Source organism: Camelina sativa, chromosome 19 (assembly GCF_030686135.1).
Source record: "Camelina sativa cultivar CO46 ecotype springtype chromosome 19, ASM3068613v1".
In the NCBI taxonomy this organism is placed as follows: Eukaryota; Viridiplantae; Streptophyta; class Magnoliopsida; order Brassicales; family Brassicaceae; genus Camelina; species Camelina sativa.
The window spans coordinates 5,207,174-5,224,889 of record NC_141898.1 but is presented as its reverse complement, the minus strand read 5'-3'; the positions used below and the strand labels follow the sequence as shown (position 1 = coordinate 5,224,889).

General features: G+C 33.0%; 5 protein-coding genes across 7 annotated transcripts in view; 4 read left to right on the top strand and 1 right to left on the bottom strand.

Annotated features, from left to right (window-relative positions):
* Positions 1–1,906, top strand: part of LOC104764933 (dihydroneopterin aldolase 1) — a 28,289-nt gene extending 26,383 nt beyond the window's left edge. The window contains exons 2-4 of the mRNA XM_010488540.3: positions 737–916; positions 1,275–1,476; positions 1,588–1,906. Coding sequence (XP_010486842.2) covers positions 880–916; positions 1,275–1,476; positions 1,588–1,786 — 438 coding nt within the window. The 5' untranslated portion in view covers positions 737–879 and the 3' untranslated portion in view covers positions 1,787–1,906. The remainder of the gene's footprint in view (positions 1–736; positions 917–1,274; positions 1,477–1,587) is intronic.
* A 721-nt stretch (positions 1,907–2,627) lies between these two features.
* LOC104764934 (protein LURP-one-related 10) lies at positions 2,628–3,882 on the bottom strand. The gene is made up of 3 exons (XM_010488541.2): positions 3,348–3,882; positions 3,020–3,250; positions 2,628–2,909 (listed from the first exon to the last, which is right to left on the bottom strand). Exons 1-3 carry the CDS (start codon positions 3,555–3,557, stop codon positions 2,766–2,768), a joined length of 585 nt encoding a protein of 194 aa, XP_010486843.2. The 5' UTR covers positions 3,558–3,882; the 3' UTR covers positions 2,628–2,765.
* Positions 3,883–6,903: 3,021 nt separating this feature from the next.
* On the top strand, positions 6,904–9,288 carry LOC104764932 (ras-related protein RABD1). Its single transcript, XM_010488539.3, has 8 exons — positions 6,904–7,212; positions 7,308–7,380; positions 7,488–7,535; positions 7,626–7,673; positions 7,771–7,842; positions 8,049–8,204; positions 8,544–8,647; positions 9,015–9,288. Exons 1-8 carry the CDS (start codon positions 7,199–7,201, stop codon positions 9,118–9,120), a joined length of 621 nt encoding a protein of 206 aa, XP_010486841.1. The 5' UTR covers positions 6,904–7,198; the 3' UTR covers positions 9,121–9,288.
* A 1,234-nt stretch (positions 9,289–10,522) lies between these two features.
* LOC104764931 (uncharacterized) lies at positions 10,523–13,607 on the top strand. Of its 3 annotated transcripts, XM_087502743.1 has the most exons (12): positions 10,523–10,585; positions 10,665–10,829; positions 10,964–11,107; positions 11,197–11,327; positions 11,410–11,518; positions 11,592–11,631; positions 11,713–11,802; positions 11,902–12,001; positions 12,105–12,211; positions 12,288–12,390; positions 12,486–13,075; positions 13,153–13,607. In XM_087502743.1, the coding sequence occupies exons 3-12, from the start codon at positions 10,990–10,992 to the stop codon at positions 13,397–13,399; spliced, it is 1,635 nt and encodes a 544-aa protein (XP_087358869.1). In that variant the 5' UTR covers positions 10,523–10,585; positions 10,665–10,829; positions 10,964–10,989; the 3' UTR covers positions 13,400–13,607. The 3 variants fall into 3 exon arrangements, with proteins under 3 accessions (XP_087358869.1, XP_087358867.1, XP_087358868.1); XM_087502741.1 differs by having other exon boundaries at positions 10,665–11,107; XM_087502742.1 differs by lacking the exon at positions 10,523–10,585 and having other exon boundaries at positions 10,631–10,829.
* Positions 13,608–13,846: 239 nt separating this feature from the next.
* On the top strand, positions 13,847–17,626 carry LOC104764928 (lysine--tRNA ligase, cytoplasmic). Its single transcript, XM_010488537.3, has 15 exons — positions 13,847–14,246; positions 14,327–14,402; positions 14,535–14,600; positions 14,714–14,879; positions 14,982–15,075; positions 15,163–15,248; positions 15,353–15,456; positions 15,548–15,610; positions 15,769–15,894; positions 15,993–16,372; positions 16,478–16,634; positions 16,732–16,875; positions 16,977–17,189; positions 17,273–17,330; positions 17,416–17,626. The coding sequence occupies exons 1-15, from the start codon at positions 14,116–14,118 to the stop codon at positions 17,439–17,441; spliced, it is 1,890 nt and encodes a 629-aa protein (XP_010486839.2). The 5' UTR covers positions 13,847–14,115; the 3' UTR covers positions 17,442–17,626.
* Positions 17,627–17,716: the final 90 nt, after the last annotated feature.

Here is a 17,716-nt window from a genome sequence, read left to right as displayed (position 1 = left end):
CATGCCACTGAATGTGGTGGTCACTGGTCATAGTTATGCTTCACACCAAAGGAACATACGGTATCTTTGCATTATGCATGGTCATGGATTTCTAGTATCGCATAAGAATGTGTTGTCAACAACTAGCTAGTAGTGTTGTTGTTACATCCTTGAAAGGATTACTTTTGCAATTATTGTATAAAAATTATTAAATAACAAATTTGATTTGCATCTCTTTATAACATATGTCATTACTTTTATAAATTAGCACTAATGCAAGTCAAATTACTCACCCATCATCAGTATTACAATCCAATTAAGTTAAATTTAAATTTAAGATTATCATGATTAAAAATTACTGTAGAAATTATAATGATGAAAGCAAAATGCCAAGTGTGGATCCCTTGAAAGAAAGTGAAACTTGTTTTTTTCTTCTTTTTTATAGCTCTATTAGGTAGCCCTTACATAATTAACCTTGTTTTTACCTGGATATTCTATTAAATAGACAATAATTAGGAATTTTATAAGAAAATTTTTAATAAAAGTATTTTCAATTATTATAATAATTATCTATCATTATTTAGTGGATAGTGATGAATGCACTAGATTTAAACATACTATAATAATATACATTTTTTTAAAAAACATACATATCTCTCAGTTCTTAATTTGTGAAAGTAATAAATATTTTTTAAAAAGAAAAAAAAAAAAAAAAGAGGAAAATAAAAAAATGTTTTCCATGATTTTTTGGGCCTAGAGATTTGAGATTGAGCTACTACTAGTATAGAGCCTCTCTGTCTGCTTCAATTATTCACTTTCAATATTTATACTAATTTCCTCCGACATATCTCTCCATCTCTCAATCTAAATCCCAAAAATCAATCTACTGCCGCGAACTCAATGGAGACGACGGCTTCAGCGACGTTGGAGCGGCGAGGTATAATCCATATTTTTCCTTTTGAAAATCCTGTACCGGTGGCAAAAATCTCGAGTTATGATGTATATCGGATTTTTTTTTTTTTTTTTTTTTTTTTTTGGCTTTTTTAGACTTTAGTTTCAAAGTAGATGATGAAGATCGAGAGATCTAATATTTTTGTCTTCGAATTATTTTCTCTTGACATGGTTTTACTGTTCATTAAGCTCCAGTGATATATTTGGTGTATTCTTCGTTAGTTAATGTTATGTGTGTATAAAACTGTCACAAGAATCATGCTTCTGTTAAAAAAAACTGTGGATGAAAACATACTTTTTTCTTTTGTTTTCATAAGACTTAATTTGCAGTTTTTATTATATAGTTTGCACAGAATTATCAGAGTCAATGCTTGGGGACAAACTGATACTAAAAGGGTTGAAATTTTACGGATTCCATGGAGCGATTCCTGAAGAGACGACACTGGGGCAGATGTTTCTTGTTGACATTGATGCTTGGACCAGTCTGAAAAAGGCCGGTGAATCAGACGACTTAGCAGATACGATCAGCTATGTCGACATTTTCAGGTTAGATCAATTCATTATTGTATCTGATTTGTGTCCATCCCTAAGTTATGATGACTAGCTTTGTCGTTGAAGTTATGATTTGTTGTTTGAAAGAATGATATTTGTTTGCAGCATAGCTAAGGAAACTGTTGAAGGGTCACCAAGAAACCTTCTAGAGGCAGTCGCGGAACTCATCGCCACCAAAACGCTTGACAAATTCCCTCAGGTAACCGCTGTTCGAGTGAAGCTCGTGAAGCCAAATGTTGCACTTATTAAGAGCACTATCGATTACTTAGGTGTCGAGATATTCAGACACCAAAGCAAGCACTAGTTCAAGGGAACTGAACAACCCTCAAAAACTTTGTGGTCGATAATCATTTGTCGGGATATTAAAGTTTATTACTCTATCCATGTGTATTTTTCATATCATCTATCTAAAAGCTTTGAACCATGTCATGAGCTGATTTAGATGTTTCTCTTTTTTTTTTTTTTCTTTTTCTTTTTTGGAATAATAGATGTCTATTGGGATTCGTCTTTTCTTTTCCTCTGCCACAAGAGATTCTGTTCTTGTGTGTTGTGAAGTAACATTTGTGTGATCAGTGAAATGGATTTAAACATGAAAAAATGTTCAGTTTAAAGTGCTTATGATAAGTATTATCGAAATCATCATTCAGCAGCCAACCAGTTGTCATATTTGGATCCGAGTATCTTTTGGACGCATCACTTTGCCAATAAAACCACCAACACCATCATCTCTCTTCCTCTCATCTTTTCATTGCACTAATTCTCTTGAAGGAATCTCCAATGGTTAGCTAGCTGAAAACTTCAGAGTTTGTAAAGCTAATTAAGATGAAGAGATAAATGGTTAAGGTTATCTTGGTTGAATCTGCGGTAAAGACTGTTCATGTGCTCTTTTAGTCTTCTTGTCTGATTGCTTGAAAAGCATCCAAAAAATCGCATGCCAAGGTGTGTGTGTCTCCACAAAAAAAACTAAGACTGGACGAGCTCTCCTTGTAGCTTGGCAGACAAAAATCCCTTATAGTAGATGAACAAGAGAACTCATGAACAATGAATGCACTGGGCGAATACAAGAAATCGCTCATTGTTGTTTTTTGAATAAATGTGAAAAATAAGGTCTGCTTAAAAGAAACGATGGATTTGTCTTTTGCACATTTTTTATAAATATGATATATTTATTAATAATGATATCAATGATTGTCAAAAAATAATAAAAAAATGATATCACTGTATTATATATATCACTTCAAGTATTTGCAACGCACAAAATAATTTAGCTGGAAAAAATAATTTTAGTCTTCAGAATCTTCCTTGTTAATGTCATCGAGAATTACAATGAGAGAGACAATAAAGGCAAAGTCAACATTCGGATAGACCGTAACCGAGAAATTACTCTTCCCAATTAATATGCTTTGTGCGGTATGTTTCTTGTGCATCTGAAAACCCACAAAACAACAACAATGAATCAATTAGCACGATCGATCATGTATATACACACTAGTCCAGTTTATAATTTACAGACATTAATTTGGACCAGTTTGATTACCTGAGCAACAATGACGTCAGATTTGCCGGCGTAAACGACACATGACCGGTCGATCCAACTTCCTTTGACATGGAAGTCGCATACCTTCATTTCTTTATTTTGAGCCAAGAAAATGTCTAGCTTTGGCTTCATAATTTGAATCATGGACGATCGTTTCAATGTGTATACTAGATCACTCTGGCTCGTACTTTTTCCACTAAATACTTGCCACCTATCATGCAAGCTCACCCTCTGCAGTTTTTAATTAACGTCACAAAATTAATAAAGTGTCTAAATTGTGGCTAATTTCAACCATTAAAAAAAAAAAAAAAAACTTTTGTAAACGTACATTTTCTCGGAGAGTCAAGATAGGGTTATCTGATGCGTCCAACAAAACCCGTTTGTCGCTGAGGCTAAGCAAAGGCTCTTTGACCTTGAAAAGGAGATTGCCGTTGGCGTCGGTGACGGTAAAGTTACCATCTGTTATAGTCATCACCTTGCGTACGATCCCCAACTCTATTGGGTAGGGTGCACAGAAATTGGGACTCACGATCGCCATTTTTGTTTTGTGTGTTCTCTAACCAAAATGGCGATCGTTTGTTTCTTTTGTGATTATTATTCTTGAATACGGATTGTGTTTGTTTCTTTCATCATTCTAGCTTTATTTATTTATAGTCAGGATATTCCGCGTCAAAACCGCGTAATGTGAGTAAACAAATCTTTGTGATTTTTTTTACCCTCTATATTTTTAGTAATTTATCTTATTTTAAGTCTGTTTTGCCAATTTTTTTTTTTTTTTTGGTCAATCCTGATAAGGAAAAAGAATACTTTAAGGATTCTATATTTTATTTTTCGTTATCTAGTATCAATTGAGGGAAACAGATAAAAATTAAATAAGAAGGTAGGATTGAAATTATTTAATTACAATGATAAAAAATGGAGTATGGATGACAACATAATGATTTTGTTGAGAAAATCTATTTGTATCATATAAAATTAAAAATAAAATCTATGCCTATTCAATTTTTCCTTTTTATTCATTTTAAAAATTATAATTATGTGTTATTCATGATTAAATAATTAAATTAATCAAAATCCAATCTTTTTATAATCCGAGGACGCGGTATATAGGCTATAGGCGTATAGCCAATATTTGAGCTCGGCCCAATATCTAAGAAAAGCCCAAATAAGAAAAGAAAGACACACAACACTTAAAGAAGAAAGGACAATTCAACAAATTATTAATTAAAGAAACAAAATCTGTATTTCATTCAATTTTAAAGTTACTAGGTTTTGAACCCACGCGTAGTGTGAGTTTATTTGATATATTTTGATAAAAATTATATATGATTGAATACGGTAATAAAATATTGTCTCATAAAAAAATTAAAATTAGTACTAAGGAAAAAAAAATAATTTCAGATACACAATTTTTTAAAATATAAAAATCAGTTGTGTTATAAAATCAAATCTGATAAAAAAAATCATAAATTTAACTTGACGTCCAGGCGAGGCAAATCAAACTGATGACCTCACATATCCTAAACTATTTTCTTTGACCACCAGAAAAACAAAACAATTTTATAATCATAAATTTAACTCGTTTTCATATTTAATTGATCGCTACCACCTAAGTTTTCGTGTTTTTTATTCAATGTTTTCTTATTCTTCATATTCTTTCTTGTCATTTTCATTGTCAAATTTTGTGTTAATTGTCGTCGTAACTTTTACCGTTTGGTTCTTCGTTATACTCTTTTTCTTCTTCTTCCTCGTCAACTTCTTCACATTCTTTCACTGAAAAACCTTTTTTTAGACTACCACACAACTTGTTAACCCATCAAACTCCAAGAACAAAATCATTTCTTTTCTCATAAAATTTGTGAAAATCATGATTACCAGCATAATCAACACATGCACCCAATTATTGACAATTTTATCCATATACTTATTTGGTTTTAGATCCACGCGTTTAGAAACTTCTCAAACCAAAATCCTTACTTGGTTTATAATATTTTAAAAACATAATAAATATACTAATAATTATTTATTTAATATGAATCATATGATATATAGAAATATGAGTGCACTATAAGAACATATTAATTATAAATAAATAATATCAATTATATTATATCATCAAATAATATCAACCGTATCATATTATCAAATAACCGTAACCATATATAACCGCTTGAACTATAACAATATTTAAACGTAACCGTTTAGCCCTTTGTTAAACGGTTCTGGTTAAGGTTACAAAAATTTCTAACCATAACCGATGGTTAATAAACCTTAATCGTGACAACTATAACCCTGGTCATACCTATGTATAGCTAATAAATCATGTGTGATTATCGTCCATCTTTCTTTTTTAAACCTCAAAATTTGACTCAAACATCAAATTAAGGTCTTGTGATGTCAATCCTTCTTCCTTAGACCCAAAAATAAAAAATTAATGAAAGAATATCAACTCATCTATAAAATCATACACAAAAATATGTTTTACAGCTCATAAGAAATAAAAAGCACAAATGTAGATAAATAAGATAATTTATGTTTCTCATCAATATTTATAATATTTTAAACTTTGAAAAGGTTTCGAAATATAAAATTTGAACCTTTTAAAAATTTACTCATCTATAAAATCATACACAAAAATATGTTTTACAGCTCATAAGAAATAAAAAGCACAAATATAGATAAATAAGATAATTTATGTTTTGCATCAATATTTATAATATTTTAAACTTTTATAATTTAAAACTTATAATATTTTAAAACTTTTTAAAAGCTAAGAACTTTTAAAAGTTTCAATATTTATAATATTAAAAATTTTAAAATTTTTAAATATTATAATATTTTTTTGAAACTGTTTAAAGTTTTTATTTGATCAAATAAAAAACCAAATGAAACCAAATAAAACTTTTAAACTTGAACGCCTGATAAATCAAGTTTTCCTGCTCATTCGTTGTTGAAAGCATATTAATCTTATTTATAGTGGTTCTGAACCATTGTCTAAAAAATTTCTAGCCGATGTGGTTTATTGTGCTTAGTACTTTGATTTCCATAAATTTAAAATTTTCCTTTTTCTAAAAAATTCTGTAAATTTAAAAAATGTTAATGAATGACATATCAAATCATGATAGATTGTTTAAAATAATTCTTAATACAAAAAATTCTGGAAATTGTATAAAATGTTAATAAGTGATATGTCAAATTTCTATTAGTTGTTTAAAATCCTATGTGGACGGCCTTAGGAGCTTACTTTTTAGTGTATAGATTAATTCTAAACATTATATTATAGTTTTTAATTATAACATCTAAATCCAAATTATTTTTTTATAAATCCAAAACGACATATAATTTTGTTTAATTGTGTAATCTAAACCCTAACCACTCTTTTATAAACCCAAACCGACATTTATTTTTTTTAATTGTAAAATCTAAACCCTAACCACTCTTTTATAAACCCAAACCGACGTATAAATTTGCTTGAATGTAAAATGTAAACCCTAACCACTCTTTTTTTTGTAAACCCAAACCGACATATAATTTCGTTTAATTATAAAATCTAAACCTTAACCACTATTTTGTAAACTCAAAACGATATATAATTTTGTTTAATTGTAACATATAAACTCTAATCACTCTTTTGTAAACTCAAACCGACAAATTTTGTTTAATTGTAAAATCTACATTCTAGCCATTCTTTTATAAACTCAAACTGACATAATTTCTTTATTAAAAAATCTACAGAATTTGTTTCCTTAATTTTGTTTGTCTTTTCATTTTATTTTTGATATATTTTATTAATATGACATGACATGGCCTTTTGTTGTATTTTGATTGGTTGGTTAAGAGGGGGTGAATAGAAAATTTTCAACCCTAGGGCATGAATAGAAAATGTTTATCGTATGGGTGAAATCAAGAATTTTGCAAGAAGAAATAAGTGAGACAAGGTCAAAAGCTTCTTGATTGTCTCGTGACAAACAACAAGCAAAGGAATTAAAATAATATTTTAAACAAACAGTTTCAATAAAAAAAAAAAGGGAAGTGGTGGGTTCCCTTCTTCAAAGTTCATCTCAATTGATTGACACGCCTAACCGTAGAAAAGAAAAGAGCTTCTTCTTCCTTTTTTTTTTTCTCGTCTTCTCGGAAATCAAATCGAAGAAACGCTTCTTACATCTTGAGAATCAAATCATGAGCAACGAGTAGTAAGTGTATTCTCTCTCTATCCTTTGTTTGTTAAACATTGTATCCTCCTTTTTTCGTTTCTTCTACTCATAGCGAATTCGTTTTTGTTTTCCAGCGATTACCTGTTCAAGCTTTTGTTGATCGGTGACTCTTCTGTTGGAAAATCTTGTCTTCTTCTTCGATTCGCTGTGAGTTTGACTTGAATTTTTTTAATTTTTGAGAATTTAGCTTAGCTCTTGTTTGTTTTAGGTTTCAACTGTTTCGTGATTTTGGGATTTTGATTTTTTTTTTCCAGGATGATGCTTACATTGACAGCTACATAAGTACCATTGGTGTTGACTTCGTGAGTTCCTCTTCTTCACGTGTATGTGATCGTTGAGATTGTTTCATTCCCTTAAAGTTAAACTTATATAAATGTGGTTCTAATTGGCAGAAAATTAGAACGATTGAGCAAGATGGGAAGACCATTAAGCTACAAATTGTGAGTTTTTATGAGGACATTTTTATATGATATGAATCGGATGTGATTTGTGTTTTACTCATTTTTACTTTACTGTTTGTTGCTGCTCTCTTTTTAGTGGGATACTGCTGGACAGGAGCGTTTCAGGACCATCACTAGCTCCTACTACAGAGGAGCTCATGGCATCATTGTGAGCTTTCTTTATTATTTCCTTTCTTTTACTTGCTTTCTTATTTTTAAGTGGTTCAGTTTGAGATCGATATTTGCAATGCTCTGTGTGTGTCCTCTGAAACATGTTTGTTAGTGGATTGAAGATCCTGAAAAAAAAAAAAAACTAATTTTATTTTTTATGTTCAAAATCCCCCCCTTCCTTTTAACTGATGATAATTGTGACAGATTGTGTATGACTGTACTGAGATGGAAAGCTTCAACAATGTGAAGCAGTGGTTGAGTGAGATCGATAGATATGCCAATGAGAGTGTATGCAAGCTTTTAATTGGTAACAAGAATGATATGGTTGAAAGCAAAGTTGTTTCCACCGAAACTGGAAAGGTAAGCTCACACCCCTAAGTTAAGTTCCCAGCAAATTTTTCTGCACTCTATTTCCAGTTATGATTTTTGTTTCTTTCTTGTGCAACATCTTTTGCCTGTAACTTTTCCCTTTCCTCATCTGATTTCACAAATTGAAAACCAACAATGAACAATCACTGCGTCTGAGATTTTTATACCACAACTAAGGCTATGATTGTATATATGATCATTGACCAAACTCCAGAAGTTAGAAAATCTGATTCCAGCGATTACAAAAGTGCATATTTTTAGTAGCTTTTTCTCCTGACACAACTGTGATATGGTTTTCTTACGTTTCATTTACTCAAAAAAACACTACAGGCGTTAGCAGATGAGCTCGGAATTCCCTTTCTTGAGACTAGTGCTAAGGAATCTAACAACGTCGAACAAGCATTCTTAACTATTGCTGGCGAGATCAAGAAGAAGTATGTTCACTATCTATAATCTATTTTCATAAGTTCCGCAATAAGTTAGTTAGCCTATATTCTTCAGTGAAGCTGATCAAAACGGTTTTCGTTGATCATCATTATTCATCAAATCACTTTCAGGGGAATTTGCAGTTCTATATGAACTATTAAAGTGTTATATACAACTGCAGTTTTCTAGACTTGATGACTAATTTAGAGGAAAACTACAAATATACCGTTGTGTCGTGTAGCCTTAAGCTTGTGTATCTGTTAATAGATTTTCATAGGATTGATATCTTTGTGTATAGACATTTACTGATTCACCTTTTGATTATGTAATATGGAGAATTGAGTCTGATCATATGGTTGCTCATTTGATTTGCAGAATGGGAAGCCAAACGAATGCGAACAAGACATCTGGTCCTGGAACAGTCCAAATGAAAGGTCAGCCAATCCAACAGAACAGTGGCGGCGGTTGCTGCAGTCAGTAGTTAATAAAAGAAAGTATTATCAAAACTATGTAAGACTCTTTTTCTTTCCCCTTTTTACTACGCGTTGTGAAAACCAATGGCTGCTGTCTAAAACATCTGAAAACTGTAATATGTCATGTCACTGTCCGAATAAGCTTTGGTGTTAATTGCAAAATCCTTTCTTTATTATCCGGAGATCTGCACCACGTGATTTTGATTTCAGCTATATATTATACAAAATCGGAGACCTGCAACATGTGATTTTGATTGTACAGTAAAACCTCGTTAAATTAACAAGGTCAGAACTATAAAATTTTATTAATTTATAGAGGTTTTAATTTATCGATAAATTAATAAAATATTAATTTATAAAGATATTTTTTTCATAATTTTGAAAATTTTATATTATAAAATAAAATATTTTTGTTATGATTCACATTTTTATAAAATTTTCTTAATTTATAATATTGGCTATTATAATCGGATTGATGTTAATGGTTTACTTAATTATCTAGGTGAAAATGATAAATGTTAGAAGTTTAGAGTTTAAAAGAAATTGTTGGTATTATATTTCATGTTAATGATAAAGTCGAATAACATATTGCAGAGCTTTACAACCAATTACATGTAAAAAAAAAATACCGCAACTAGAACTCTCCTCATTTTTTGGATGCGATTTGAGAAGACAACATTAAAATTTTTTAATACAATGAAAAAGATTAGATATGAGTTCCTAACTAAAATGCAAATTCAAGAATAGACAAACAATAATAGAGTCATATTTCACTAAATCTTATTAGATATATATATGTATATATATATATTTAATTTATATCATTATTAATTTATAATATTATTGGGACTATATTTTTACATAGATTTTTAAAAAAATTATTATCTTATTATTTTATCGAATTTTGTTATTTTTTACACCGGTCCAACTCGGGACCAAAAAAATTTATTAATTTATAGCGAGTATTAATTTAAAGAGTATTAATTTATAGAGGTTCTACTCTATATAGATTAGACTATACAAATATTTGTATTTTTATTGGCTGATGATGTTCATTACACAATAGGATATGATTGTGAAAACTTGCAGCTCAATAGAACGAGAAAAATATAAAAAGATAAATAGAAAAGAGTCATAAACGTGAATGAAGCAAATCAACTTCTTCCATTTAGCATGTGGATCATATTCGAATCGTAGTTAGTTTCTTTTTCAATTTTCTGATTTTGATGAAATCGTTTCGAAACTTGGATTCATTCATCTACTCCCACCGTTTCAAAAGAAACTTTCATTCATGCACATTCTTATTTTTGTTTTAAAACTCAAAAGTGATCTTCTAAATGATTATACTACCGTGCACATTAATTGGAGATCAGTTTTTGTTTACTAATCAAATTTTTTGTTTGTTAAAAGTAAGATTAAAAAAAGACACAGAAGATCCATGACAGCAACACTTAACCGACCTGGTCCCTTAAAGTAAAGTCTGACATAAGCTCTAAAAACTTAGTCAAATGCAAATTCGTATTATTGGGAGAATGAGACTTTTTCTTTCCAGAGATGTATATTCCCGAGAAACTGAGAGAACGTATCTAATCGGGAAGAAGTGAACACAACTCCACGTTCTTTGCCCGTCTCGTGGGTTACGCATCAGCAGCTGGGTTTTGTCTGTCTAACTTCTTTAGAAAAACTTCCTTTCTTATAGTTTGCCGTACGTTTAAAGGTGTTCTCTTCTCACTTCTTCAACACGATTCTTCTTGATGCCACAAACTCCAGATTCTTAAATCAAACAAATCTTCTGTGTTTTGTTTTGATCCTCTTTGATCTTTGATTTGAGTGTTAATTTGTTCTCGAAAGGAGGTCTCTACGGATTCAATTGAAATATGCAGAAGAAACAAGAAGTTTCTGAGTACAGAGAGAGACTTAATGAGACCTTGTCGTCTCATGAGCTCTCTAATGACGAAACTCTTAAAACCCTTATCAAGAAACAGCTCAATGAAGGTTGTTGTTTGTTGTTGTCGTTGATGATTTGCTATATACTCTTAATTTTTCCTTTGCTATAATGTTTTTATTTACATGTTTCTTCACAGAGTGTAATGTGGATATATTGGATCAGAGAGTAGCTGCTTTATCCAGTACAATTGAGAAGCTTAGGAGTGTATCAAAAAAGGATCAAGAACTGGCTAAATCAAGCAATGATGCATCTTATGGTGATTGGAAAGTATGTTTTTGTATAGCTTTTGTGATCATTGTTCTTGAACTTCTTAAAACAGAATTGTAACAAAGTGTTTTCTTGTTTGCAGTTGAAACATGATGATGAAGATTGTCGTGTTATGTACCGTGAAGGACTTAAAGGAAGTCCATTTCATACACTGCTCGTTGAAGGTTGCATTGATGGAACTATCGAAGACTGTAAGTTTTCTTCATTAAGGGTTTGCACCGCAAGAAAAAGGTTTTGGATTTGATTCTAACTCCGTTTATGCAGGTTTATGTGTATGCTTGGAATCATCATTCTATGAGAAATGGTGAGAGTTTTATTTTTATCTTCATCTAAATGTCTCTTGTTTGCGAAGTTTGATCGCTTATTGTTTTCTATGTTGTTTCAGGTGGCCAAAATTGGCATTTCCGTCATTCAGGGTCTTAGAATCTAAATGCTTGCAAAAGTGTAGGATCGATGAACAGATATGTTTAGTGAGGTCTGTTTCACTAATTGCTATGTTTGTTCATATTGTTATATAGTCGTAAAGCTAATCTAAAATCTGAATACTTTGATGATGTTTTTTATGGGTTGAAAGGGCGAAAGCACCGTGGCCACTCGCAGACAGAGAAGCTATTTTGCAGTTTTTCGTATTCGAATACTTTAAAGACGGTTTAGTCATCATCCTATTAAACTCGGTAAAACCAAGATTAGATTTGCATTTTTTTTTTGTTGCATCCTAGTCCAGTTCTTAATGATTTGACAGCATCCTAAACTGTTATCTGTTAGTATCATCTTTAGATTGAAGTAGAGAGCAACGGTATAGCTGAATTTGTGAATGCTGTGAGGATTGATTTCGTAGGCGGAGTTGCAATACAAAAGGTGACTCAAGAGAGGAGTTACATGAGGTGAGTGTGATATCATTTTGGATAACCAAAAATAATGTCTTTGGTTTTTTTTTCTGAATTGCTAAACTTTTTGTAGATTCATAGCAGAAGTGGATATAAAGCTGGACTTGGTCCCTCCATCTCTTATTAATTTTATGTCTAGGCAGCTCCTCGGCAACGGTTTCAAACTTTTCAAGAAGGTAAATTATCAGTTTGTTTTTAGTTCATAAAAACTTGATCTGTCAGTTGCTGGCTAGCTTATGTGAGATGTTGTGGTGTGTACTTGTGTTTACAGACTATAGGTTCGGTGGCTGAATCCGATGATTACAAGAGAGTTTTAGCTGATCCATTGTACACTCAGATACATGAAGCTCTGTATTCTACTGCTAAAGTAAATGAGAAAGAACCCAAGTTGGAAGCTGATGATGATCTATATATGGCAAAAGGAAATGAGACTCAACATGGCGAGAATGGATCTGTACCTAGCAAAAGAGATGTTCCGGAGATCCAGGAAGAAGATTGTGTAGATGAAAAAGAAGAAGATAAAAGTGTTCCCTCTTCTTCTTCTTCGGTAGATGATGAAAATTTCACCGGGAAGACTCAAAACAAGGTTGGTAAAACACGTTTCTGCATAAGTCCAGAGGTGAAGCAAGCTTTAGGGACACTAGAGAGAGTGATTTCAATGGTTAGAAAATCCAAAACAGATAACAATTATAATACATCAACCTCTTTGGGGAAAGAAGAAGAAGCATCACCAATGCAGCATTCAGGGAGCACTCATATTGTTTCTAGTAACAAAGTTTGTATCCAAGATCCTAAAACTGAACTTCTTGAGGAAGCATCCTTTGCACATTATCACAATAACAACAACAACAACAGCAACAGGTAAAAACTATGAAAATCTAAAGAAATGTTTGCTTATACGAGTAAAAATGATTTAACCTTAAAGAGTTGTATTATAGGCGAAGTGGATCGAGTTCTTTTGCAAGAGAAGGAAACAAAATAGCCCCTGCATCACCCGAGATCGATCTTACAACAAACTCTGAGGTCCCAAGGATAACAGTCTCACAAGCCACAACTCTATTTAGCCAAACAATAGAGAATCGTGGAGACAAACCGAGTGGTTTAAATGGAGGTAAGAGCTCAAGTCTGCAGAGGAAACGTAACAACTCGGGCTGCTTTGGTTTCAGGCTTTGCGTAAGGACTTGAAAACTGGCATTGGTAAAAAAAAGCCAAAGATTTTGTTTCTTTGAAGTTGCATATACAAAGGAAACATCCATTGTTTTCACTTCACTGTGGTTAGTGCTAATATTTTACAACGGTCTAGACCTTATGAATAAGAATGAGCAATTCGGTTGTAAAAGTTCTATTAATAATTCCAAATAAATATAATAAGATGAAGAGTTTTTTGATGATAGTTCACTCAATTTTAATAGACTTTTATTCTATTTTAAATATTTGATTTTATATAAGCCATGAACTTTGATAGAATTTACAAATAATTTAAAATTTCACAAGGTCTTTTGTAAAGTTTTGAGATCATGGTATTATATTTTGTCACTTTCTATATAATGTGGAAACATTTAATTGTTTTTTCTTAACTTATAGAGATTAAATTAACCTAATAGGCTAAAACCGAATCTGTAGATCTTTAATACTATTAAAATCGTTACGTTAAGACGAACCGGTTCGGTCGGTTAAAGAATAAACCGAAGAAGCCCTACTTGGCTAAATGGGCTGGATCTGCGTAAAGGAGAATAATAAACCCTAAAACCAGTCTCTTGTTTCTTCTCTTTTTCTTCGCCGTCTTTCCTCATCAGACTTGAGAAAATTCACAAACCCTTGAGAACAATCTCTATCTTGTTTACTCCACTGACTGAGGAAAGAGAGCGTTTTATCATCTGGATTTTGGAATCTCCGTTACGATGGAAGGTTCGGCTGATCAAACCACGAAAGCGTTATCTGAGTTAACCATGGATTCTTCTTCTTCTTCTTCTACCACCACGAACGCTGCTGAGCCTGCCGTTGCTGATGCTTCTGAACCTCGGAGCAAAAAGTACGTTTTCGTCTCATGTTATTCTTTTACACTTTTGTGAATCTTCGTACGGGATTTGATTGTATCGGATTTGATTGTAGTGCTCTGAAGAAGGAACTTAAATTGAAGCAGAAAGAGGAAGAGAGGAGACGCAAGGAGGAAGAAAAGGCAAAACAAGTAAGCACTCTTCTGATTCGTAACATTCTTGGGGGGAATTATCATAGATTATTGAATTATCTTCTTTGGTAGCATCTCTATCGAGAAATTTCAAGTTTGCTAGTTAATGAGATTTGATTTTGATTGATGCAGCCTCCCAAGGCAAGCCCCCAGAGCCAGAGGTCAGTGGCAGCAGATGATGATGAGATGGATCCAACGGTATGAATCCGTTTGATAATTTTCTTGTTATTTTTTGCGATGCAGCTTTTACATGTAATGTAGGAATCAATTGTTCTTTTCTTTTTTGTTGTTGTTTCTGGTATCTTTTGCAGCAATACCATGAGAACAGATTGAAATATCTTGCGGCTGAGAAGGCTAAAGGGGAGAATCCATATCCTCATAAGTTTGCTGTGTCAATGTCTATTCCTGAATACATTGAGAAGTATGGTAGTTTGAACAATGGGGATCATGTTGAAGATGCTGAAGTTTCTCTAGCCGGTATGTCTTTAAACTTCTAAATGCTATTTTTGCCTAAGTTTCTGAAACGCCGCTGGCCCTTTTTATTGAAGTGGAGATTCTTTGGTTGTTGAACGTTAATAGGGAGGATTATGAGCAAACGATCTTCCTCTACCAAGCTCTTCTTCTATGATCTTCACGGTGAAGATTTCAAGGTCCAAGTGATGGCTGATGCAAGGTGAAATCCTTTGTTTACCATATTTTGAGAAGAAGAAAAAAACCTTGATGCTGAATTACTTAGATTTATTGCCTTTTATCCTTTTAGTAAGTCAGGATTGAATGAAGCTGAGTTTTGTAAGCTCCATTCGAATTCTAAGAGAGGTGATATCGTTGGAGTCACTGGATATCCAGGTTTGTGCAGTCTCTGTCTATATATATGTATTGAGATTTTATATTTTCATTCTTGAAGTCGATCCCGACATCCTAATTCACTGTTCGCTATACTCTAATTTCAGGAAAATCTAAGAGAGGAGAATTGAGTATCTTCCCCCGATCATTTATCCTTCTATCCCATTGCCTTCACATGATGCCGAGAAAGGCTGATAATGTGAATGCGCAGGTAGAGTAAATCCTCTGGGGATGTTTTAATACCTTAAGATTCACCTTATTTGTTTTAAACTAACCTCTTCCACTTCTATGCTCAAATGTAGAAACCTGAAACCTGGGTTCCAGGTGATACGAGAAATCCTGAAGCATATGTTCTGAAAGATCAGGTATTATCAAGTTTACAAAGGCCTATAAAGATTGTTATAGCCTCTTACACTGTTGAATGTTATTTTTTTTTTTGTGGTGGACTTGTCGGTCTTCGATTCTAGTGACTATTATTCTGTTTCTATCCAAGCAAGCGTGTGATGTCTTTGTTTATTGTCAGGAATTAAGATATCGCCAGCGTTATCTTGATCTCATGTTGAACGTGGAGGTTCGTCAGATATTCAAGACCAGAGCTAGTATTATCTCCTACATCCGCAGATTCCTCGATAGTAGAAAATTCTTGGAGGTTCTCAATTTCTCGCAAGAAAAATCTTTAGCTTTTTTTGATTTTGTCACTGGTTCGAGTGTTCTTCCTTGCAATTGATATTCTGAAGTTTTATGTAGGTCGAGACACCTATGATGAACAGAATTGCTGGTGGAGCAGCTGCTCGTCCATTTGTGACACATCACAATGATCTAGATATGAGGCTGTTCATGCGTATTGCACCTGAACTCTTTCTTAAGCAACTTATTGTTGGTGGCTTGGATCGTGTTTACGAGATAGGAAAGCAATTCAGAAACGAGGGTATTGACCTGACACACAATCCGGAGTTCACCACTTGCGAATTCTATATGGCTTTTGCAGACTACAATGACCTGATGAAAATGACTGAGGATATGGTGAGTGGCATGGTCAAGGAATTAACAGGTGGTTATAAAATCAAGTATCATGCTAATGGATATGACAAGGATCCAATCGAGATAGACTTCACACCTCCGTTCAGGTTTGAGACAACATCTTCATTGATTAAACTATAACCTTTAGGATAAAGCTTTTTGTAGGAGCTTTCCTTTGGTGATAATCTATCTACCCAATTTTTGTTTTGTAGGAGGATTGAGATGATAGGAGAGTTAGAGAAGGTGGCTAACCTTAATATACCAAAAGACTTGACTAGCGACGAAGCTAACAAGTATCTGATTGATGCATGTGCGAGGTTTGATGTCAAATGCTCTCCTCCTCAGACAACGGCTCGTCTGTTAGATAAAGTAAAATTTTCTGTCTCACTGGTGCTTTTCTAGCATATTTAGTAGGATAAGAAATTTAAATTTGAAACATCGCGGGGTTTTTTATTTTATTTTGCAGCTTGTTGGTGAATTTCTGGAAGTGACATGTGTGAACCCAACTTTCATCATCAACCATCCCGAGATCATGAGTCCGTTGGCAAAATGGCACAGATCGAATGATGTTTTGACAGAGAGATTCGAGCTGTTCATCAACCAACATGAAGTAAGTAAAAAAAAATTGGAAAAAACTGATGAAACTTTTGATTTATTGCTTCTTGTCTTTAAGAGTTTTTTTGACTAACATGTTATAATTTGACCACACAGCTCTGCAACGCCTACACGGAGCTGAACGATCCTGTGGTACAGCGCCAGCGTTTTGCTGATCAGCTCAAGGACCGACAATCTGGAGACGATGAAGCGATGGCATTAGATGAGACATTTTGCAATGCTTTAGAATACGGATTGGCTCCTACAGGTGGTTGGGGATTGGGAATCGACAGACTTACTATGCTCTTTACTGATTCACAGAACATCAAGGTCACACTCTTACCTCCAAATGTATCTCTGTGAATGATCTAAATTGGTTTTTACCAAACTCATGATTGGAAATATTGTTACAGGAGGTTATTCTCTTCCCAGCTATGAGGCCACCACAGGACGAGACAGCAGCCGCTAAAGGTACGAATTAACTTGTAATTTAGTAATAATCGACTAGTAATCTTTCCCTCTGGATATGTAAACCTGGTCTTTTAATATGTTACAGCTCCTTCGCAAACAGAGAAGAATTAAGGAGAGATTCTGCACAAGTTTTCAGACTAAGCTTTTTAAAGTTTGGTAGTCCATTTGCTCTCAAATTACTTGTAATTGCAGACCATATTTTTCAAAAAAAGAAAGTTACCCGTTAGTTATTATCAGAAACTTTTGTAAGACGTTTTGCAATCGTTGATTGGTTTTTTAGCCGTGATTTGACTTCATATTGCAGAGCGTTATTTGTTTTAATATCATATTATCATGTATTTTGTATAACCAGAGCTTACCTACCGATCGCTACTCTACATATAGTA

Excerpts from the sequence above, each read along its gene's own strand:
- LOC104764934 (XM_010488541.2), bottom strand. The coding sequence starts at position 3,557 with ATGGCGATCGTGAGTCCCAATTTCTGTGCACCCTACCCAATAGAGTTG. Across the intron at positions 3,251-3,347 it reads TCTTGACTCTCCGAGAAAAT|AGGGTGAGCTTGCATGATAG; the intron begins GTACGTTTACAA and ends TAAAAACTGCAG. Across the intron at positions 2,910-3,019 it reads CTGACGTCATTGTTGCTCAG|ATGCACAAGAAACATACCGC; the intron begins GTAATCAAACTG and ends GTGGGTTTTCAG.
- LOC104764932 (XM_010488539.3), top strand. Across the intron at positions 7,843-8,048 it reads GAGGAGCTCATGGCATCATT|ATTGTGTATGACTGTACTGA; the intron begins GTGAGCTTTCTT and ends TAATTGTGACAG. Across the intron at positions 8,648-9,014 it reads GCTGGCGAGATCAAGAAGAA|AATGGGAAGCCAAACGAATG; the intron begins GTATGTTCACTA and ends TTTGATTTGCAG.
- LOC104764931 (XM_087502743.1), top strand. The coding sequence starts at position 10,990 with ATGCAGAAGAAACAAGAAGTTTCTGAGTACAGAGAGAGACTTAATGAG. Across the intron at positions 12,212-12,287 it reads CAAGAGAGGAGTTACATGAG|ATTCATAGCAGAAGTGGATA; the intron begins GTGAGTGTGATA and ends AACTTTTTGTAG. Across the intron at positions 12,391-12,485 it reads GTTTCAAACTTTTCAAGAAG|ACTATAGGTTCGGTGGCTGA; the intron begins GTAAATTATCAG and ends TTGTGTTTACAG.
- LOC104764928 (XM_010488537.3), top strand. The coding sequence starts at position 14,116 with ATGGAAGGTTCGGCTGATCAAACCACGAAAGCGTTATCTGAGTTAACC. Across the intron at positions 16,635-16,731 it reads CGGCTCGTCTGTTAGATAAA|CTTGTTGGTGAATTTCTGGA; the intron begins GTAAAATTTTCT and ends TTTATTTTGCAG. Across the intron at positions 17,190-17,272 it reads CTGATTCACAGAACATCAAG|GAGGTTATTCTCTTCCCAGC; the intron begins GTCACACTCTTA and ends ATATTGTTACAG.